Genomic DNA, 24286 nt, shown 5'->3' with positions numbered 1-24286 from the left:
TTGCCTCATAAACCTCCATATAAAGAATATCCCCCTGCTGTGGTGCATCCTCTCGACGCTGCAGTTTTAGGGTGGAATTGTTGATTTTTGTAACACCTGCAGAAAAAAAGAGAATTGCATATTAAAATGCATGAAGGGAAAATTGCAGACTGATAGTTACACGAGAATTGACTGAGAATATATAAGTGGCTTGATTGCAGACACAATTAGCATCTGTTAGAAATTAGTTTTAATTCTGATGCATGTCTTTCAATTGTAGTGCTATAATAAAAATCGAATATTGCAGCAGTAAAATACTAGTAGTGTTGATTTCATTAAATACATAATTAAAAATAATAGTCTAACATCATCAGTTTAAATGTAGGCTACAAAACGCGCTAAATCTTGTGATAGACAGACTCCTCTCTCCTGCACAACTCTCACCCTCACAATCATCCCCTCGATGAAAAAGGCGATCAGAGTAAATAAAATAGATGGTCTTTATCAAAGAAAATCAGATTGAGCTTAATAGTTCACCGGAGGAGCAGAGCAGTTCCTGTAATTCACTTTAGGGTTCACCAAGTTACTCAATAAAAGCCGTCCAGGAATCAGACTGATGTCTGATCGATAAGTTTATCTGAGGCGAGCAGATCAAACTGAGCAGCCGCGTGATTCCGTTTGCATTCAACGTGGGAAAAAAAGGAAAAGATGAAGATAAATAAAATATTTTATTTATCCTTTTTACTGATTTTATTCAAAATGTAGTAAAGAAAAAATCAGGGATTAAACAGGTTTTTTTTAAAAATAATTTTCTTTATTATCCCACATTTAATCAAAAAGCTACCTCTAATAATAAAGTTGATAAAATAAATAATAGTCAACATTAAAAATAATAATAAACCGATCACAATCAGAATAGATCAATAAAAACAACAAACAATAATTACCTTCATTCAGGCCTGTAACAATGCAGTGCAGCGATATGACATCCCTCCATCCTCCCGGTCCCCAGCCTGCTTTTCAGATATTCATGCTCTCTTTTTTCTCTGTTTTCACTCCCCCCCCCCCCCCCCCCCCCCCCCCCCATCCTCCTCTCCTTCCCCTCCTCTCCTCCTCTCCTCCACTCCACTCCGTCCAGTTTCGAGTCGTCTGACTCGGGCAGGAGGCGCCAGGTTTTCCCCTGAGGGGAGGCGAAGAGTCAAGGACTGAACCCTCCAAATGCAGAATAATGTAATTCTACACTCTCAGGAAAGAGGGTTCCACGTGCAGGAGGGTTCTGTCGTAGGTTATCTGGTCTAACACAGATCCCAACACTTTGAGAAAGAAGGATCCGAGATGCTTCTTATTCTCTCACAGCAGACTGGCTGTTAACACTCTGAAGAAAATAGGTTTTACAGGATGCAGCAGCAGAAGGAATCCCTGGTGATAGTGTGGATACATTTCCAGTTTAATTTAACTCCTAGATTAGGGGTTGAGGAGTGAAATTAATAATATAACCCATACCTTGATAAATAACTATCTTTCCTTGCCTTATTTTTTTTTTTACCACACATTCAAAAATAACATAAATACAATAATTTCTAAAATACTTTCACACTTCTCTTTTTAAGAATTAAACTGCCAAGTTGTCATCATTGAAATAAGTTACATTTTGGTCACCTCTCTGGTTAACTTCAAATGCTATTTTGAAGTAAGTACCTCTTTTTGTGGTTTTCTGACACACATAACAAATATCCTTTGTGTACAAAGACACCAGAATTTCCCTTTTATTATTTTTTATGGTATTGGTGGAGGTCTTTGTTTATATTAATAATGATAATTATAAAAAAGGGTCTCACCTCATCCATGTCTGTGCAGTAAAGCAAACTTGTTAAAGCAGAAAACTTACTCAAGATTAGCCAAGAAACACACAGAACTGTATTTTGTTTGCTGTGTACACTGCCCTCATCAGGGGTGTGAGAGTGCACAGGTATGTAACAGCTATTTAACCTGCTTTGTTTACAAGTATCCCCCATAGACGGTATGAAACATGAGCGTACTTTCAAAAAACGTAACCCTCTGGTTTCTGAAGCAGAAGTTTTGAAGGCAGTCGCCATGTTGGAAATGCTGTCTCAACATAACCTACGGTCTCCTAGCAGGAAGCAAATAGGTGGAGTTGAAGCAGGCCTTTAGCCTCCTTGCTAGCAGCTTCAACAGGCTCAGTCAGTCAGCCCCCTTATTGCCTAAATACCTTTTGCCTATATGCCTTATTCTGTAAAACACCTAACCTTAATATCTTCAAAATAAACGTGTTATAAAAAAGTTCACCTCGGTACAACGGTAAAGAGCAACGAGCTATTCAGACCTCCATGCTGTCTTCTCATGGGTTTTACCAGCCAGCCTCAAGTGGACACTGAAGGAACTGCAGCTTTTAACGTTGCACATAGGCCTTTTTTTTTTTTTAACATCAGACAAAATATCTGCACAGAATACACCTGCAGAACACAAAACAAGTACCATCAAGAACTTCAGAGACTGTACATTTAAACTTATCAGGGACACTAGACCACAAAGTACAGGTGGTACAAAACTTAGGCTACATATTGTCTGCAAAATAGAAGAACATTTGCATATAAAAAACAGAGAGTAGCAATGATTAAAGGCTTCAGTATTTCTAAAAATCCTGTCTACGGCCCTGATTGAGCTACAGCTGAATCTAGAAGTAGATAAAAAGTGAGTTCTCAAACAGATTTTGAGAACCTGCTTTTATGTAAAAGACAAAAAAAAGAAAGGACCTCCTCCCTGACCACTGAACCTGTTTTTTCCAGGGGGGTAGTCTGTGAACTTGAACCCAACAGCAGCAGCACAGACCCAAACAGACCCTGTGAGGAGGAGGACGACAGCCTTCATCACTCTAATCTCTGACATCCTTGATTGCTGAGGCAGTTTTTTTTCTCCCCTCTCTCTCAGGTCTGGGATCATTTCAGCTGTCAGTTTAAAATGCAGAGGTTATCGGACAACTTGGCGGCTAGACGTCCATTATCAGCCTCTCCTACTGTCTGCTGTGGCTTTTGCAGGAGTTTTTGTTTTTATGCAAAAATTTGGACAAGACTCCATAAACAAGCAGCTGACAGCATGCCAAAGAGTTGAACCATGCAGCTCCTTTTCTGATGATACACACCTTGTTGTGCATTAAACATCAGGTCAGTCTGCTGGTGTTTGGACCAGATTTCAACAAATACCTCTAAACTATCACTGAAAATGTCTTACATATTCACAACAACATCACTACAACAACACTTTTTTTTCTCTGTGAAGAAAGAATCCAAGGAGGCATTTTCCATGATGTGGAAAAACCCAAATGAGCAATAATACAGAGAGGCATAACACAAACTAATGACACACAACAACGTTTAACAATATTAAGAACATCAGCAACAGCAGTAAAGGCTAATCATCTTCATAATGAAGCACGAACACCACGTTGAAAATAATGTTTACACAAGTACTCAACTCAACTGCAGTTTTAAGACAATCATAGTCAGTAATTTTAAGAAGTAGCATAAAATGATAAGATAATACAACCTGTGTTTTGAGATCTGCCGTGTGAATGCGCAAATTCATTACAAGCTGAATGAAGGAGTGCACATATATCACCTCAGGTAGTCATAGTTACTAATTGGCCACAATTAAGTCTCAAAATTAACATAATTTCATCAATAATAAATATGGAGTACTTTTTGAGTATTTTTACGCAACACCTCCATGTGTGCGTAAAAGCTGCTGAATGTAGGCTATTGATGTTGATGCGAATTCTTTATTTCAAGCTATTCAATGATTAAGTTTGTGCTCATTTTGTTTCTAATTCATTAATAATTGTATATTTAGAACAATGACATTCATTTAGCATATTTCAGAAAGCAGAAATATTCTCTCAGCGCATGATAACATACTCGAGTATAATAAAATATCCAGTAATGCAATTTTTTGGTTAAAAAATATGTCTGTTTAGTTCTGATTGGCTGACTGCGTTTAAGGATTCTGCGCACCTGTGAGTCTGCGTAAAAGCTGATTCAGATATGGCATTAAGCGTAAATTGCATGAAGTATCGTCGCCATTAAGGAGGCACGAACTGAGTAACGGTGGTGTTCATAGCTGCGCTGTATTTGTAGGCCCAACAGGAGCTCCACGTCCTCCTTTTTTGTGTTTAAATGGCCTCATCCAGCCTCTGAAGCAAACCTCTGCTGGCTCATTACTTACCTTTCCTCTCCCCTTTTCTACCTCCAGTTTTTTCTGTTTGGTTTAATTTGGTGTGCAGGCCCCTGGCCTCCCAAATGAAAGCTAAACCGACCAGTAGGTCGCTAATATATCGAGGTGGCAACTGTGACAAATTCCTTTTGTCTCCGCTTTGCTGGTACTTTATTACCCAGACGAGCTGCATGGCCTGGAGATAACGATTCATCACGCACAGCCGGCAACCAAAGACAACGCCTCTGGGCACAGGCAGAGAAGGCGCTCATATTGAGGGAGAGGGTGTGTGTGCGCGTGTGTGTGTATGTGTGTGTGTTGAGTGAGGGGGTAGGGGTGGGGGGTGTCTTAATTGGCAATAGGCTTTTATTGCATTAGTAAAATTGCTGATTACAATCCAGCACAGCATCATGTCACGTTTGCATCTAGGACCTATAGGAAGACCTCCATTGACCTATTTTATAACTAGTTTAATAGTGGCAGCCTATAATAAGTCAGGGATCTTTATTTAAAAAATGATAATTTAAACCCCCTCATGCTTTGCAGCTATAGCTTATTAGATAAGAATTTAATGATCCTTGTGGGAAAACTGGGGAGTTGCTGCTGCAGACAGAGACGTCTAAGAAGAGGGTGAACATAGCTGGATGAAAATGCTTCCAGCAGCACTTAGAGCAGGAACACAGGGTGAAAAGCAGTTCATATAAATTAATCATTTATCTCCAAACAGTATTTCCTCTGCAGAGTGAACTATCAGGGACATGTGCATCAAAGAGATGGAGAAAAACTGGGATTGTTTGGATTTGATTATGTTTGATTAAATGATTGCATTCTACATTATCAATATTTATATCACTGGATTCCCTTTTTAGGATGCTATCCTGTAAAAACAAGACTTGTATGCTTGACAACCAAATAAAGACTTATAGTCGTGGCTTAATTAGAAAGAAAAACTGTGACAAACGTAAAACAAACCCATGATCAGAAATCTTGTGTAGTTTCAGGTGACACATCAGTCTAAAGAGCCTCAAAGTGCATATCAGAAATCAGATAACTATTTAAAGTCATTTAAATTCCCTGATGCTTCATTAGAAGAACTAATCCCAGTGAACAGTCTCAATAATGAGAATAATGAAACAGGACACTCGGTGTCATGTTGAGTGAGCTCTGGTTGTCAGGCTCAATAAAGACCATCCTGATGTTGCTCCTGATGAGGAGACGTTTACAGATTTACTGACGTGTCTGACGTGTTGGCAAAGAGGCTCATATGTGCACATTCAAGACCTCTACGTATATCACAGGACATCTGTGGAACGGTTTGAGGTGCAGGATTGGAATTTCAATTAAATTCATAATACAAGAGTTTGAATTAATAAATAAGTTGAAGTTTTCCTTTCTTTTGGATAGAAAATTGCATGTATCCAGTTCACAAATTATCAGTCCTTTTTCCTTGTTCTCAGAACCTTTGAATATGTTAGTGTGGAGAAATTCATGATCTGCGTTTGTGCAACTTATTACCTCCAAAAATGATGAGATAAACACCAGCTCCTCTTTGTATAGATACCTGAAGTCTTCACATTAGGACTGACTTTGAGGAAGAGTGTAGCAGATCACTTTTACTGGTTTTACAGAAACTGGTATCACAAACCAACACAATTGGCCTGTCAGTGTTTACACTAAGAAAGAAACATCTCACTGTGACTTTTGTTAGAGAACAGAATGAAAAGCTCGGCCTGCTCTGATGTGTGTGAACATTTCAGGGTCTGTGATCTGGATGATTGGGAATCCTCTGTATAAAAATAGCAGCAGATGCAGTGGTGTTGCCAGAGAATTTGGGGGCCATGAAAATATATGAAATTGGGCCCCTTCACTTCACCAGTGGTGTATTAAGGTTGTTTGAGGGGCAGGGGGCAAAAAAGGGCACCAGTTCTATACCATGAAGAAAGTTGGGATTAATTCCTTTTGAGCATCTAACACTTGATTCCTTCCAGTCTGTTGAAAATGTAGGGTAGTGGAAATTCATATGGGTGAAAGGTAAACACAGAGTTATTAATAATGAATAATAAAAGGATGATGCCTCCAATATGAAGCTCACAGTCTAACCAGATTAAATCTGTTATTTTTTTTACATCTTTTAAAAACCGAATGGTTTAATCCACCTCATATGCACAACAGCCAAACACAAGGATAAGTCACTAAGAGGGCACTTCATTGGGTTTCATCTACTGAAAGGACACGTTAGGGAATGTTATACAGTTTGGATTAATCTTAGAGGGAATTTGATATTTTTCTGTCCAAGAGGGCACCTCAGCTAAGTTATTTCAAACAAAGGAGCAAACAGGAGGGCGATGGCCCCCTCTTCCCTCCTCTGAATCCATCACTGCACTTTACTGTGGCAAAAGGGCCTCTAGAGTGGTCCTCACATTCCTCCCCATTCAGCGCCCCGAACACACACTGGCCCTGTGGAAGCCAGTCCACGTATGTTACAAATATAAGCAAGAAATAATATGCCATATTTATTTTTAAGCAATATTGTGATTGCAATATGATTGATTAATTAATAGTAATAATTGTTTTTTAATCCTAAAAAAAATCTGACTAATGTGCATTTGTTGAAATCTGTTCTTCCATTGGTTAATATCTGCAACACATACTTTATTCATTTTAGTCACAGATTTTACCTTTATCCAGAATCTGTCCACTGTGTAGTTATGACACTGGACTTGGTGTACTTGGCTAAATTGCTGTTTTAATTAAGTTTCTTTTTAAATAAATATATATAAATGGTGCAGCCCCATTAAAATATAAAATTAAACAGCACGGTGGTCGTTCAGTTTGCTAAGCCTCATTTAACTGCGACTTTCAGATTGTTTAGGCCCATTTATTTTCACACAATAAGTAGCTTGAAAATCCACACGTTAAGTCCACATACAGCTGGAAAGAAAACCACCAAAAGTCTTAAATTAGAACCAGCAGTTAGTTTTAAGACGCTATAATGTAGGCTACTGCAGAGCAGCAGAATGGAGGTGCTATAACCATAGACTGTGAAACGAACCTTTACAGACTCATCCACACATCCTAAAAACTGTTATCATAACGCACTGATCTGGGACTTGCAGTTTTGCTCTCTGCCTATATAGTGTGAGTTCATCTGAGTTCTAGCTGTGGGTCCCTTTCCAGATTCACTTCTGGATCCCGTGTGTTTGTGTAATTTGTTTTGTAGCCCTAAAGGTGACGCACTGTCACATCTCACAAAGTCCTGCTGCTGACATCACCATCACCATCAACAGCAGAAGGCAGCAGGCACGGATCTGATGTGTTACCCCAACGAGCCTCTCAAACATTACTCTCCACCTTCCTGCTCGTAGATCTTCCTGCTTTTGCATAAACGGCCAATTACGGTGTCAGTAAGCAGATCTGAGGCCCGGTGCATCCTCTCGTCTCTATTCATTTGATTGTAACGCGCAAATATAAACAGGCCTAATAGCAGCTCCGCTCGCGCTGCCCTCGTCCCCGCGCCGTTATTGATATGGCTCTGAATCCACACAATTGATTTTTATGCTTCCCTCTAGCCACCTTGTGCAGTGGAGAGATATCTTTATTCGCAGGGAAAGTGAAATAAGTGCGTAATAAAACGGTGATATATTAAATTCGTTTTTCCCCGTGTCGCGCTTTTATTATCAGACATTTTTCATTTTTATTGAATTGAGACCAGGGCGATCTGAGGCGTCGCTCCGGGCGGAGAGAGCTCAGATAATTTGTGCAAATCAGCAACTCAGGGGCTCACATCATGAGCTGACTATTTATTTGTTTAATTATCTATCTATCTATCTATCTATCTATCTATCTATCTATCTATCTATCTATCTATCTATCTATCTATCTATCTATCTATCTATCTATCTATCTATCTATCTATCTATCTATCTATCTATCTATCTATCTATCTATCTATCTATCCAATTCAATTCAAATTTGCTTTATTGGCATGAACAAAGATATGTTATTGCCAAAGCACATACATTCATACAATACATTATATATATTCACAACACACTACACTCACCATATATACATTAATCACACACCATATTCATTACATATTATATTCATCACATACATCTCATGATCATCATACATCATATCTATCTATCTATCTATCTATCTATCTATCTATCTATCTATCTATCTATCTATCTATCTATCTATCTATCTATCTAACATGCATTCTACAGTTGATGCTCCACATATACGTCAGATGAGGCCTCTCACTGGCTCTAAATCAGGCCTAAACTCTGCACGTTTCCCGTCAATGTCAGTGGATTTATGTCTTCACTCTGTGCAACAGATTATTGCTTCAGCAGCTCGTGCACATATAAATCTGCTTCAGTGTTTGTTATATCTAAGGGTGTAAAAAAAAAGGGGGGATATCATTCAGGCCAAATTTCCAGATTGATACGCATCTTTGCGTAATGCTCGTGGACCCAAATGTTGGAGGTGCTTCAAATGGGGTATAAGGGAAATCTGAGGGTCCGTGGCTACATTTAGGGTGGGTGTTAATAGCTATAAAGTGAGCACATACACAAAATAACAGCCATGTTTCATTGCAGCCTTGAAGACAAAGTGCTGCAAGCCTGCTGTCAGGTTCTGGAGCAAATCATGTCCAACAGCGAGGATGTTTTCAGGTGTCTGAGAGATCCCAAAATAAATCTCACAAGACGAATTCTACAGAGACTTAAACTCATCACTTTCGTTTCATGTTTAAAATATTTTCATTGTATGCTTCAGTGGAGAATAGAATATATGAAGAGCTAAAACAAAGATGGACAAAAAATAAAATAAGCACTTTATAGCTAAATAAATAAACCAGCTTCTCATCCTTTTTTTTTAATTGAGTAAAATAAAATAATACAAATAAATTGTCAGATCCTCTCTGCAATTGTTTGTGAGTGTATTTTAAATTACCTCCTATTATGTCATTTCTGTTAATCGTGTATTTTTTATGAATTGTAAATTTCCCAATTACTGAGGTGTTTGGCTTTAATTAAAAATAAACTAGTGTTAGAATATACATTTAAAAACCAGAGGAATTATGAGGGGCATAAAGTCTGACCATAAACTAGTTAAAGAAAAACTATCTTTCATTTTGAGTCTTTATTTGAGTGATGTTTTCCTTTAAGTGCACTTTTTCAATGATTGTCCTTGAATGAATGAACTAAATAATTTACTCCAAAATGTTTAGCATGTGGAAGAGTATTGACGCGAAACTGTTTGAAAACCACTTGACCCGTTTTGTGCCTCCAGCGCCATTAAAAGGCACAAAGACTCCCGATCAGCAGCAGAAAAAGCTGCACGAGATAAAGCAAGCTGCGGCTTCTTTAAGACAACCGAGCAAAACAACTGCCCTACAGAGGGGAGGAGGAGGGAGGAGGAGGAGGGAGGGAGTGGAGGGAGGTTTGGCTGGATGACCGAATGGCAGCTTTTACGCAGAGGGTTGTCTCACCTGCTGAAACGCACTTCACCATTCAGCACAACAGAGCCATCTTTCGCTCTCACCTCCAATTAATCTCCACGCCTGTGAGGTCGGCGCTTCGTTTTCGCCTCTTCGGCTTTGTTTTGTTTCGTCTGTTGCTTTATTTTGATGCGACGAGCTGTGGACACCCCACCATGCCCTCTGCGTGTGGATCGTCGCTGGCAGAGTAAGGGGAACAAAGCGCATCCAAGCTCTCAAGAGAACTGATTTCCCCTCACTCCAAAACACGGATTTTCGTCTGTAAGTACTCAGGATAATCCTTCTGCATCTTTCTCGTGCTGTTAGGCTACCTCGTGTGTAGTAAATCGGGTAAGAGCGCGCTGTTAAAGATGGATACGCTTTTTCTCAGTCCGATGGAAAGGCTTTTAATTTAGGGAACACCCGATCCTGCTGCTGGACAAAAAATGATGGAAAGATTTTGGAAAGAGCTGCTGGACGCGTTGGTGATGGTTTCCTGGGAGTAGAAGAGGCCTGTGTCGATGCTTGACTACAACAAATCTGCAGCACACACACAAACATTTAATCTCCCAAGGCGTCAATTGTTAAACGACAAGAATAATCTGTTAGAATAAACTGACAGAAACACCAGAGACAGAAACTATGGAGCACACCGGGATCGAAGAGGTGAATCAGACGCACCAGCAGCAGCATGAGCCCATCAGCTTCGGCATCGACCAGATCCTCAACAGCTCGGACCAGTCCAGTGGTTGCATGCTGCCGAACCGGACCGGCGACCCGGATTACGCACTGGCCCCAAATGTCTACAGCAACGGCTACAACAGCGTCTACAACCCGGCCTGCTCCATGGCGGCAGCGGCGGGTCTAGCGGGCTCCTACAACGTCAACATGAACATGAACGTTAGTATGAACATGAATGTTAACGTGAACTCTGGGAGCGCAGGTGGGGTGATCCGGGTACCCGCGCACAGACCCATGCCGCCTCCGCCCGCTGCTGCTGCGCCGCATCCGCCCCCTGCGACGCATCCGCCGGGCATTGGGCCCGGCATCGCCTCGGTGCCCGGGATGGGAATGGGGAACGCGAACTTCACGTTCCCTTGGATGGAGAGCAGTAGGCGGTTTGCAAAGGACAGACTAACAGGTAACAAGAGTTTTTTTTATGGTCATTCTGCAACACCTGTATAGTCCTGTTTGTGTTCTTATTAGGCCAGGTGATTCATGGCACCTTTACGCACCTTGAGACTGAGTCCAAACACCCAGAAACACCAATAGTATAACTTCATATTTCCCTCGTGGCCTTTTTCTGAATTCTATGAAATCTCCTCTCAAATTCGGGCCCGAGGTGTGTGTGTGTGTGTGTGCTGAAGTGGGCCTAATAGCTCGTGAAGAGTGCATCTGATTTCATCTTTAGGTTGTGATATGTAACGAATCGTATACGCACAAATACACGCAGAGTGAATTTTATGCTGCTGGAAGGGCAGTCTGATAAACGAGAGGAGAAATTGGCACAGACATGCTGATGAATCAGTATTGGGCCATCACTCTCCATTTACAGCGGATGACGGATAACGACGTTCCCTTTCTTTTCATGAGGATGAATGATTTTTTATTTTTTTTCCGTCTGCGAGCCAATTGAGAAAACAGGAAGATGAGTCATAATAGTAATAACATACGGCAGGTTCAAATGTAATTTAACGGTGCATAATAGCAGCTCACACTAATCTGTTATTGTATTGTTATAATATCTCAGTACTTGCAAATACTGAGGTAGCATTTTCATTCAAACCTGGACACACACATCATCTAAATATAAAGCTGCAATTACGCGTAGCTTTGAATAACTGATCTGAAAAAAATATAGTATTCAATCCCTCAAATAACCAACACTTATTTAATTTAACCACATGTTATGGAGCCTAGATTTAAGTTTTTAATTTTCTGACATCTATTTAAGTCCTGTGTCTTTCTCTGTTAGCTGCACATTTGGGGAGAAAGAACACCTGATGGTTAATTTTATTTTCCCTAGCTGTAATTAGCGACTGTCATAATGATGGAATAATAAAAGGATTCAATTGCTATTTCTTTCACCCTTAACACACACAGAGATTTATTTTTAGACGTCATAACTTTATGGATTAAAATAAAACAGCAGATGACCTTTAACCATTTTCAACTAAGCAAATAATGAGACATTAGCATGCAATATTAAACTTATTTTACCAGCCAATTTAGTTCTGAAGTTACATAATCCAAATTATTATTTGCTCTGAAAGTTAGGTTTAGTTTTTAGCTTCAACAACTTTAAATAGTGTGTAAAACAAAATTATTTTCCATGTGCTTTGGCCTTTTACTTGTAAAAACAAACTGTCATTTTTATTCTCACAGAATCAAAAACAGATCACAAACTAATTAATTTATTTTAATATTACGCACAAGACCCTTTAATATTAAATTATTGTATCCTTATAAGGAAGAATTAGTAATAATAATAATAGTGCGCCATTTTTTTTCCAAATAATTTTTTCCCCTTACCAGATGTTGAATTGATTAATTCCAAAAGCTAACTTCATTACTGGGAGATTATTAAAGCACAAGATTTGACGTAAATTCAGACATAAAATAAAACGTAGTGAGATATTTACGCCTGCTGTAGTTATCACATTCATGTGGCCTAATTGTGTCTTTATTTGTGTTATTTTACTCTTTGGTAACGTGCTCTTTGGAGGGGGGTGTTTCCACTGCTCCTTTCTCATGACCTCATCGTTATGAAGATGAAAATGAAGAACATCATGGATTGGCGCCCCCTCCACCTCTCCACGCATTAAATATTCACTCTTCGCTTCTTTCATGCTGATGAATTATTAAATACTAGGGGACGATATGTCAGCTGCAAACAGATCCAGTGTAAATAGGCTTATCAATTCTCCTCATAGTCACCGAGGGCCTCTCGTTTAATTTCTCTCTGCTTTGTGTCGCTGTAATTATTTCGCAGCTTATATCTTTCCACTGTATTGATCAGGCCAAGATCAGCTACAGGAGTACCCCCACACACACAGTAACACACTTGTACACTGTAAAACACACACACACACACACACACACACACACACACACACACACACACACACACACACACACACACACACACCCACACACACTGAGCCACATTTAGCCTGCTCTGTTTCCTATAAAAGGCCGTAAATCAAATGGACTATCATCTCTCCTGATGGACGGAGGAGCTTTGTAAACGTTCCTCTCTGTCTCGTGTTTTTCTCCTCGCGCTCCATGATGAAACCGGAGCACAAAAACGGCCTCGTGCATGCTTTAAACAGCTCAACATTTTTTTTTTGCCAAAAGGCTCCAAGCTCTGGTGGGAGCAGTGGGAGGTGATTTTAGTTTTGCAGGGATGTAAACGAAACCTGCTCATTTTTTTATTTTTGCACAACAGACTTCATGTCATTTGTCATCCTGGCAAGCGTCCTCATGGCATAAATTTCACGTTATAAATCACCAAGAGTTTTATCTGACTGAGGGAGAGGATTAAACTCGAGGATGTTCAAAATCCACATCCAGAAATATGACCTGTTTATACGCTGGAGGGTTTATGTTGATCACCAGTTTATGACCACTAAGAGATTTATTGTTTTTAATTTACTGTTGTATTTTTTATCCACACTTTTGTTATTATTATTATTATTATTATTATTATTATTATTATTATTATTATTATTATTACTGGTCGTATTACAATACTAGTAGTGGTAGTAGTAGCCTAGTAGTAGGTAAGTAATAGTAATATTGATAGGCCATGATGATTGGTGGTTGTAACGTTTCATCAACATTATCATTATTGGGCTTTTATTTTGAAATATTAGACTTAATCTGACACTTATTCTTATACTCTCGTATTTAAAATCTGCACATTTGTTTTTTGTTTTTTTCTGAAAACACAAGCAGCCCAAACATTTAAAAAAACACCAAACATAAACAAAATAGTTACCCAGTTTTTTATGTTTAATTAATTTATTAAAGAAAATGTGTCTGTAAAAATGTTCCACTCAATATGAATTCAAATAAATATAAATATTTGGGGGGGAGAAGCGTTTAGGAGGCAGGCTGAGGTAATGGATCATAATGTGCACGGTTTGAAATCATTGAGTGAATACACGACCACAGAAACTACGACTAGTAAACATTTAAAAGTAGTTTAAACTTCTGTGATGATAATAATAATAATAATAATAATAATAATAATGATAATAATAATAATAATAATAATAATAATAATATGACAATAAACAGAGCTATAATGCAGCGCGTGAATCTCTCCTTCAGGTCACGTAGCACCAATAAAAGGCATAATTAAACCTCTCTCTCTCTCTCTCTCTCTCTCTCTCTCTCTCTCTCTCTCTCTCTCTCTCCTCTCTCTCTCTCTCTCTCTCTCTCTCTCTCTCTCTCTCTCTCTCTCTCTGCTGTTAATCTGTGTCTGGGTTTTAATGGCAGCACAGCAGAAACATCACGCTTTTATTTCCGTCTCTCGCGCGTGCCTCCACGCCGCTCTGATTCTCGCTCTGACAGAAGCCAGTGTGTCTCTGCGTTTTGTCCCGTATAGTGTAATAAATAGCAATATATGTTCATGTTATATTTCAATATCCCCTTTAGAATCCTTCACGGCTGTATTTATTAGATTGTGCAGAGGTAATATCCGCAGAGGGGAAGGGAGGCGCTGTCACACACAAGTGTTATTAAGTAGAGCTGCTTTTATTATGGGAAACACATCCTCCACGGTAGCATTTTATTTTTTCATGTGCTTATGCTAAATTGTATTACCCAGGCTGCACATTTAGTACACTGGCTCATTTTGTTTTTCATTTGAGGAAGGGGCAGAAGAAGTCACAACATTCTGCTACATGCTCTTTCTTCTTCTTTTCTCTCTCTTTTTATGGGAACCAGATTTTCTCCTTGTTCACACATTTAGCATGTCATCTACTTCAGAGGTATCTTAACAGTTAAACTGTTTCTCAAGCTGTTCAGTATCATTTAATTTTCTTTCCATTTTACCAGAATGAAAAGATTTTAGTCCTAAATTTAGAGGGGGAAATACTGTACTCCGTATTTGTTTCCCCATTCTCCCCGCTGTTTCATGCTTAATAAGTTCAACCTGTATGTGATTTATTCTGTAATTACTCTCAGAAAAATGATAATGAATAAGAAATCTCAGTTATTGTGTTCTAAAATTACACATTTCAATTTTGCCTGAGACCCTTTTTGGATATGATTAGTTTTAACTCAGTATTTAAAAAAAGATTGTGTCAACATCAAGGAATAATCAAAACATTTGAGCACTGAAATGACAATAATTAGTTATTTCCATTCATGTACCTTCATTAGACTGATGCAGTTGTTCAGGGAAAGTCTGTTACTTTAGCACAAAGTCCAGTCTGCAATGTGCTTTTAATATCATGCAAAAAAACATTACTCGCCTCATATTTTCTTTTAGTTACCATAATTAAAATGATGTATTAATCTGGAAGCAAATCTGGTTCCTGAGTTGCTCAGATTCTTTGTCCAAACGTTAAACCAGACCCCTGCAATATCCAGCATCACTGCATCGTGTATTTCTCAGCATTCTGCACACTCGGAGGTAAAGCTCTCCCTGCAGTTGTCAGTGTCCAAACGCTCCTGCTGCATGGTGTGTTCCTCTTGTGTTGCCTCTGAACGTGCTTGTATGCGCCTGGTCCATTAGTTAGCCCGCAGATGGCCTGAAATAGCAGTCTAATGTGGTATTAGTTAGCCAGACCTGCTGCTGGGAGCAACAACAGGCCTGTTTGGCTCCCTGCATGTGACCCAATAAGGCTACATCTATTTTTTGGCCATGAGGGGCCAAAAGGGGCAAATGATAGTGTTTGAATCTGGAGAAAGAATCATAGAAAAATCTAATAAAATGGGATTGAAAACATAATGAAGTGTGATAAAGCCCCTATAATCTCACTTTTAAGGGTTACAGAGGTGCTACTGTCTACTGAGAGCACTTCATAGAAATATCCCAAACATCATGGGGATTTTGTCACCATAAACTCGTGATTAAATACCATAGATGCCTGTCTGAGTCCCAGAAGGAATATTAGTGAGATACAATTACCATTTATGCTACTACGGAGCATCAGAGCTACACATAATGTGAAACCTGATAATAATATTAAAGGCATATTACAGTGGAAGATTAAAAATAATAATGAGAGGAAGCAAAAGAAAACACTGTCACTATGAATCCAGCATAAAACACAATAAAAGAGCGGTGCTTTTTTATTTCAGGGCTCTAAATCTGCTCTGCTAATTCACACTCAGGTGATGTTAACTTTATGTGACCTACAGTGAAAGCACATCACAGCTCTTCATCTTTATTTTACAAATCATCTGCTCGTGTACGCCTCAATTTGCCACTCGTGTTCAGCACCATCAGGGGACGTCTGCGGCTCCCTGGGAACGACTGTCGAGCGCATAATCGCTTCATGTTCCATTTTCCATCCAAATTGTCATCGTCTGTGCTGCAAATGAATTTTCAGAAACTCTGCGAGCAGCAGCATAAGCGCCTGGCCCCTCCAGGGACACCTATGCAGATGTTTTCATATTCATTTTGGCTTCTGGTGAGCTTTTCCTGACAAACAACAACAAATAAACATCCTGTAAGACAGGAGGCAGAACAGCTTGTTGGGGAGGAGTGGAACGTGGATTTAGATCCTTGTTTTTCTTCTTTTTTTTTTCTCCCTGTTGTTGATTTTCATTCTCCCTCAAAATGAGAATGTGGCAGGGGAGTGGATCCATGGCCAAAAACGATCTCATTGCATTTATTGATCTTCTGTTTACCCATGGCTGACAAAATAGACAGGATTCATAGATATTTCATGATGCAGAGGAAAGGTTGTTATAAATACCCAGATACAGTGATATGGGACAGTGAAGCACCAGGCAGTAAGATAAACACATTTGCTCATTCACATTTGGAAGAGGCAGCTGAAAAGAGGCAAAATGTGCAACACATATTTTACCTAATGAAGCATAATTACCAAGTCATCATCATGATCTGTAAAATATTCTTGGTCTCGTCTTTAAAAGTGATCCACATACTCAAAGACTTGTATGATCATTACAAGTCACAAGCTTTAATTTTCAGATGTTTTAATGAGAAATGCCTGATGTATGTGAGGGCAACATTTTGCCTACACAGATTTGTTTGTAGATTTTGTTTTTTGAGCCAAGGGCAGACATCACAAAATAAGGATATCTAATGGGAAATGCTTGATGTATGTATGAGAGGCATTTTCTGCCAAAACTGGATATTTTAATATTTTTAATTTTGATTGACAGGATGGGAAACATTAGATTCTTCCAGTTACAGAAGAATTAATAGATAGTTGTATGGAAGACCTTTTAGGCCAAAATTAGATATTTTTGATTTTGGTTGTTCTGCTGGCAAGCGTTGCCACATATTCAAATATTGTCAGCAAAATAAAAAAAGATGTGAAGTTTAGTGTTGTAAACATTTTGCACCCAAATTGAACATTTTAATGACTTTGCTGTGAGAGCAAACACTGCCTCAACTTCAATACTGTAATGAGAAATACTTGATATTATATGATGTGCTGTGTGTGAAAATTAACAATTTTAAATAATTCTGGTCCAAAGGCAAACATTGCTGAAATGTACTTATTAGTGGGAGTTTTAATAAGAAATGTCTGCGTGTATATGGAAGGCATTTAGTGCCAAAATTACAAATTGACATCGGTTGAAAAAATCTGATTTGACCGGTTATTGAATTTTGAATGGCTCTTATATTATTCTTGATGTTTAGGTCTCTGTAAATAAGATAACAAGGGGTGCAGTCTAGACCAGCTCTTTCTGTAAAGTGTCTCGAGGTACCATGAATTGGCGTAATAAATGAAGATTGATAGACTGTTTGCTAGTTCTATTGTTTAAAGTGAGTTTATAATTTAACCATGGTTATAGGATTATATTCTGACCCTCACATTGACCCTGATTGTCTGATTCTGATTAGTGGCCAGTATGTACTCATTCATCTTTGTAACATCCTCATTATTGTAAATGGCAGAGATCTCATTTTGGACCTAAACCTTTCAAAATGCTAACTTTAGTCTCTGGCAGTAAATAATGTTAAAGCAGACTCTGCTCATCATTCAGGGATCCTTCATGTGATTAGCTGCTATGCGTTGGCGCCTGCACAGCGCTGGCTGCTGCTGTGCTCCAGATGTGGGACCTCAATGTGTCTCCCTTTCCTTTAGGGGAGCAGGCAGAGGAGAGCCGAGCAGGAGAGGTCACAGGGGGGCCGGGGGTCGCCGGGTCCCTCTGCCCTCTCCCCAAGGGAGACATCGGCAGGGTCCCTGTCTGGAGCACTGTGGAGACGTTAGCTAAATGCTATTACCCCGAGCTCGCTCACCTGCGAGACACCAATGGCCTTCTAGCTGACTATCCTTTCCCAAAGGGGGCTTGCCCAGGTGAGTGACCCCCTCAAAATAACCTCCTCCTTGTCAACCCATGTGATTTACAGCTCATTTGAAGTGCCTCCTTCTTAAAATCTAAAGTGTTTTTGTGTCTTTTTAGTAAAAATGTAAAAACTATTGCTTTAAAAGGAGTTTAAATGCCATTTTCTTTTACATGTGTTGCACCTTGTTTTGGTGTAGGATGACAAATTACTGCAAGCTACAAACAAAGTATTTTCTTGAATTGTTTCTGCACATCCCAGTTTTCTCAATCTCTTTGGACTTCCTTTCTGCATGAATCAGACCGCTGTTTGGTTCTCAAAATCTGGCAGGGAAATAACAGTCGTAATTACATTTATCTTCTTCAACTGGCAGCTTCTGGGCCTTTTCTCAGACTCCCCTAACACACTGGCCTTTTCCAGAGTAAAGACAAAATGGACAATAATTTTATCTAACCGAGGACTGGAAAACTGAATTATGTTTGTAACATGAGCAAACAAACAAAACCTCAAGGGAAATAAGTTTAGATTTTAGAAGCACAGATCATAGAAAAAATACTCACACAAAACCTCCATTACTTAGAATAATCTTATTCCTGATGCTAACATGGACTTTTCTGAAGAGTCTCTGCTCCCAAATCATCGGACTCTGTTTCTCTCTCTGTTTGGTTTTCAGCAGCTCTCTCACCCTTCTCCGTGACCCGTCGTATCGGACACCCTTACCAGAACCGCACGCCGCCCAAGAGGAAAAAGCCTCGTACCTCCTTCAGCCGGGTGCAGATCTGTGAGCTGGAGAAGCGTTTTCACCGGCAGAAGTACCTGGCATCAGCAGAGCGCGCCACCTTGGCAAAGGCCCTGAAGATGACAGACGCACAAGTCAAGACCTGGTTTCAGAACAGACGGACAAAATGGCGGTAAGACAGCAGCAGGGCTTTCCTTCACTGAGTGTTGAGAAGTGGAATGTGGTTCTGCCATACTTTGCTCCCATAGAGGCTGTGGTGGTTTAAGAAGCTTTTTAAGAAGCTTTTTCACTCAGAGGACTCCTTCCAAATTTCCTCGTGCCATAAATTTACAGATCTGAGATTTTTATTTCGTTTTTTTAAAAATGCTTACACTTGTTTTACTTCAAAACAAGCCAAAGAGCCGGCAGCAGGAACGATTTGAGACGTGGTACCAACACAACACCTATTTTGCTTAGCTTAGCTGCCAATCGAGGCCAGTTCACTTGACCAAGCACAATTACTCGTGGGCGTCCTGAAAGGCCTTTTAGAAAGCTGCTGTCCAAAGCAATACTGAAACACTCACAGGAGGACTCCACTGCCAAGCCCATAGACAGAAAACACACACACACACACACACACACACACACACACACACACACACACACACACACACACACACACACACACACACACGTTCACTTCATTGTAACTGTTGTTTATAGCCATTTGGAAGTAAATGAGTAGGAAATCAAATTATGAAGCCCTGCCCATACTTAAAGGGACAGGACGCATATTTCAAAAGCATAATACAAACAGCTAATAACCTCTTAGGGTTTTAATGTTTAAAGCTTTCAAGAATGATTTTTCAGTTTAACACACTTACTAATGTTTCTTCCTCAGTGCTGATTACACTTTTTATTATCTTGTTAGCTTTCCTATCTTAAAGGAACAAATATTATTGACATTTCCTTTGACATTGATTTAGAAATTAAAACAAACGTGTATGTGTTTGACTTCAGATTCAGTCAGTTAAAGCAGAGATGCATTTTCTTCTACAACAAGATAGAATAAAAATGTATTAACGTGCAATTAACACCAGCAAACTGAATCCAAGACCGCACGTCTTGTCACAAGTAATGAGGGAATTGGTGTAACTGGTTTTCCTGATTTCCTAGTTTTGCAGAGATTTATACCATCTCCCTGTAGTGTGCACCTGATAGGATGAGCATGAGGGATGTCTTTGCGTGACGACTACGCTAGTAACAAGAGGATGATCAAATCAACAGCCGGCGAATCAGATTATGATAATGCTGTTAACAATAATGTGTGGCTAATGGATGGAGCTTGGTGTGTATGAAAGAGTGTTTCAGAGGTGTGTTTCCGCCTGTGAGTTCCACCTGCCATTTTTATGTTGCTGATTTTGACAGCATTGGTTCATAATGGTTTGTGTTATTAGTAACACCATTATTTTATTTAGAAAAAATAAAAGGGTCTGGAAAATTTCTCATTGTGCCTTTATGTGGCTTATGAGGACTTTCAGAGCAATCCTGGTTAAATGATCTCACACACAGAAACAAGTAAACTGTACAAATATGTTAGATTTTAAACTTAAATGCAAGAGAGGTAATATTTAATTAAAAAGAACAGTTTCTTAGTTTTTATGGGAGTAAAATTTTGAACTTTTTCAACAAAAACATGCATTTTTAATCCTGTCATGCATAGCTCACTTCTTTTTTATATCTATAATCCTGCAGACTTGGAATCCACCCATATTCAAATAGGTTATTGGTGAAATAATGTGATGAAAAAAGATGTTTATGTCACCCAAATTGCTCCAGATATTGAGTTAGAAAATACAAAATTGGCAAGATTTGGAGCAGTTCTGAAAAATACATGCCCACATAAACTGTATGTGACTGTTTTGTGTCCTTCTATCTGTAGATCATCAAACTAAACCATCCTATTAAAAGGCTGTGACATTTTAAACATACTGTAGTCCAAAAAAAACACAATATCAGTGTTTGTCTGTTTGACGCTCTCAAAAAGAAAATGACAGATGTAAAATCTCACCTTGAGGCAGAGAGCTGAGCTGTTATCTCTCTCTGTGTTTGTTTCTAACACCTGTCACTCATCCTAATCAGCTGTCATCCAGCCTGAAGCTGAAGAGCATGCACAGGTGTTTGATAGGCGTGCAGGGAAAGCAGTGAACTGTGCAGGCAGAGGCAAATATACAGGTTTAACTACAAGAAAGTATTTCCCTTTCACCTTTCATCTGATTATCTTTCTCTATTTATTTTTTAAATATGATGTATTATCTTTACTTTTCTTCCTTTTGACTGCTAACTTTAACCCATAGCTGCAGCCTGATCAAGAAAAATACACACATAAAGTTCCATTAAAATCCAAAAATCCCATTCAGGCTGGTATTCCATAAAGTGTTGTTCGTTTCATTAAAAAGCTTTCAGGAGGAGCTACAGTCTCACACCATTTAACAGCTTTTGAGCTTATTGCTTTTCCAACTGAAGCTATTTCTAATCATCACACTTCACACTGGTTGCATGTGGTTACAGGTTGTGACCAGATCAGCTCAAATAATTTTTTAGAGATTAAGTAGGAAAATGACAATTAGAAAATGTTGAAAATATAAAATAAAATTGGGATATTATCATCATTTTGTGCAGCAGAAATATTGTTACCCTTAAAATGACCCTTAAAAAGCCTTCATGTAAACGATATCCGGTCTGAAAGTCAGATTGCACTTCAGTGCCGTGGTTTGCAACATCAGTCAATCTTGTGCTCATAAAATCCCCAATAAAACAAACATCATATAGGTATTTTATCCTCCCCTCTGTACTCCTTTTGTCTCCTCCTTCCACCCAGGAGACAGACCGCAGAGGAGAGAGAGGCTGAGAGGCAGCAGGCCAACCGGCTGATGCTGCAGCTTCAGCAGGAAGCCTTCCAGAAGACGTTGAGCCAGCCACTGCAGCCGGACCCGCTCTGCCTGCACAACTCCTCCCTGTACGCCCTGCAGAACCTGCAGCCCTGGGCGGACGACAATAAGGTGACCTCCGTCACCTCTGTGGCATCTGTAGTTTGAGTGTGTGTGTGTGTATAGATGAGAGAGAGAGAGAGAGAGAGACGTAGGGAGGGGATAAGATGTGTTATCAAAGTGTGGATGGACGAAAGGGAGGAAATGTTCAGTCGTGTCTGACGTTCAAAAACGCAGCACCTTCATGGGATTGTCAATGTCATACATACAGAATAATGGATGGACACTGCTTCCTCAATCATTGATCGTTACCAGCAGCATGGTGGGTTTACTGCCGAGACCTACACAACACTGTATGCGGACTTCACAGCTCAGGAGCCGCACTGACACTTCTGTTTGTCACATTTAAACAAGTCCTCATCTGTTATCTTGAATATCTGAAGTATGTTGAGTCATTTTCCTGCCTTACACCACATTTCCGCTTTCCCTTCAGCTGGCAGTCTAAAAGAGAGGAGGGCACTTTATCCATAAGTGCCAGGAAACAAACGGACACCTCTGTACATGCCCAACTATCAAGACTGTGCCCCCCTCTTTGTGCCTCTGGATCCCCCACGAGGCAGCAGAGACTCTCTGCCAATAACGGCAAAAAAGACCTCCTGTTTTTCGCTTTCGACTTTGTACAATGTAGTAAAATGCATGTTTCAACCCCTTTTCTGTGTGCACTCGGATGTACCATTGAAGTCAGCTGCCATGGAGGTGGACTGCAGTGTTCAAGTGGTAGAGGATTGGTGGATCTCCTGATGATGAATTCCTCATTATGTTCAATTTAAAGGTGTTTTATATTAAATGATATTGTGACTTTTTGAAAAAGATGACGAAGCTCTCTGTTTTTCTTCCCTCTCCTGTCTCGTCGGGCTCTTTTTCGTCTGCTCTGTTTGTTGTTTGTCACCATTATGAAAACAATGCAATAATACTTTATGATTTTAGCGCAGATAGTTAGCCTCTTGGGATTTGGCTATGATTACACATTAAAGTTTCAAACCACCCAAAGGTAAGATACCATCAAAGTGTATCACAAAGACAGGCCAATACCTTTTTTATCCATAAAAACTGATGACTACAGCTCCCAGGTGTGACTGTGAGGGAGGGCGTCGCCGAAAGAACAGCGAGCGTGCTCAGCAGAGGCCTCCCTGGATAAATAAAGGTTTGGAAACTGATGCCAGCTCAAATTACAACGAGAGTACAAGTTGTGCCGCTGCCAAGTGAACATTTGAACTGCGGTCTGGCTTTTATGTTTCTGTTTTTGTGTTATTCCACAGATTTTATTGGAACACCTACAAGTGGGCAATTCTCTGGATTTCAACCTTATATGTGAACACACAGAGAACAGTGTGTAACTCTGAACATCAGGCTCAATGCAGCCAAGTGCTGTCACAATAAAGTTAGAGGGGATGCTGTTTCAGTGTTCCCTTATTTTAGGGGAAAGATCCAAATGAGCGGACAGAAGTTATGTTGATCTTGGCAACCATTTGATCAGGTCACCTGTTAGTCAGTCGTACCTTAATCCACTGTATCCACTTTTTTCCTCACAAGGCGCAGTTTCTGTTTAGGTCCTGACCAAATCTTGGTTCTTGGTCCTGTTGGCAGTGAATCCTACCAAATGGTTTCCTTTTAGTATTTTTTGTTGTTATTTACAGGCAGATAAAAGACAAGAGTGAAATCCTTTTATGCAAAAACAATATCTGCTAATAAACAAACAAGGAAACAAGCAACCAAGCAGAGACTTAGCCTTGATTAAAGAAAACAAAACAAGTATTTTTAGATAAAAGTCAGTATTATGGGATAAAAGTAAAAGTAACAAGATAAAAAGTCATAATTATTAATTAAAAGGAAAGATAAAATTACATAAAAAGTCATAATCATATGATAAGAAGTCATAAGAATGAGATTTAAGTAAATATTATGAGATTAAAAACCAAAATAAGAAGGTCAAGGGCAAAACTATGACAGTCTTAAATTAGAGATAAAAAACGAATTAGTTATAGGATTAAAATTTTAAATTCTGAGAAAGTAAGCCTTTATTATTAAATCAAAAATATAAAATTAAGATTCATGATGAAAAGAAAAGTCATAACATTTTAAGATTTTGACTTTTTGTCTCATAATTTTGACTTCTCATCTCAAGATTAGGATTTGTATTCCATGATTTATTTACAGTTTATCACATAATTGTGACTCATTATCTCAAAATGACGATCTAAAATTAAAAGTTGTATTTTTCCATCAAAGGAAAAGTCTTGATTAATTGTATTGCCCTAACTGGCGTTTAGTAAATGGACTCCCATAACAAAGTTTGTGGAGAGCCATTACATATTTTTCTCTTC

At 39.2% G+C, this 24286-nt stretch overlaps 1 protein-coding gene across 3 annotated transcripts in view; it reads left to right on the top strand.

The window, feature by feature from the left end:
• tlx2 (T cell leukemia homeobox 2) overlaps window positions 1-22025 on the top strand; it is a 47390-nt gene extending 25365 nt beyond the window's left edge. The window contains exons 1-4 of one of the 3 annotated variants that reach the window (XM_034690546.1): window positions 10322-10835; window positions 17995-18207; window positions 18868-19105; window positions 21794-22025. In XM_034690546.1, coding sequence (XP_034546437.1) covers window positions 10337-10835; window positions 17995-18207; window positions 18868-19105; window positions 21794-22010 — 1167 coding nt within the window. In that variant the 5' untranslated portion in view covers window positions 10322-10336 and the 3' untranslated portion in view covers window positions 22011-22025. Of the gene's footprint in view, window positions 1-10321; window positions 10836-17994; window positions 18208-18867; window positions 19106-21793 lie in introns of those variants that run through there. The other 2 variants (XR_004632209.1, XR_004632207.1) reach the window with 2 other exon arrangements.
• Window positions 22026-24286: the final 2261 nt, after the last annotated feature.

The sequence above is a fragment of the Notolabrus celidotus genome, chromosome 8 (genome assembly GCF_009762535.1).
Source record: "Notolabrus celidotus isolate fNotCel1 chromosome 8, fNotCel1.pri, whole genome shotgun sequence".
NCBI lineage: Eukaryota > Metazoa > Chordata > Actinopteri > Labriformes > Labridae > Notolabrus > Notolabrus celidotus.
Note: the sequence above shows the minus strand (reverse complement) of the source record. Positions and strands in the feature narration are given on the sequence as shown.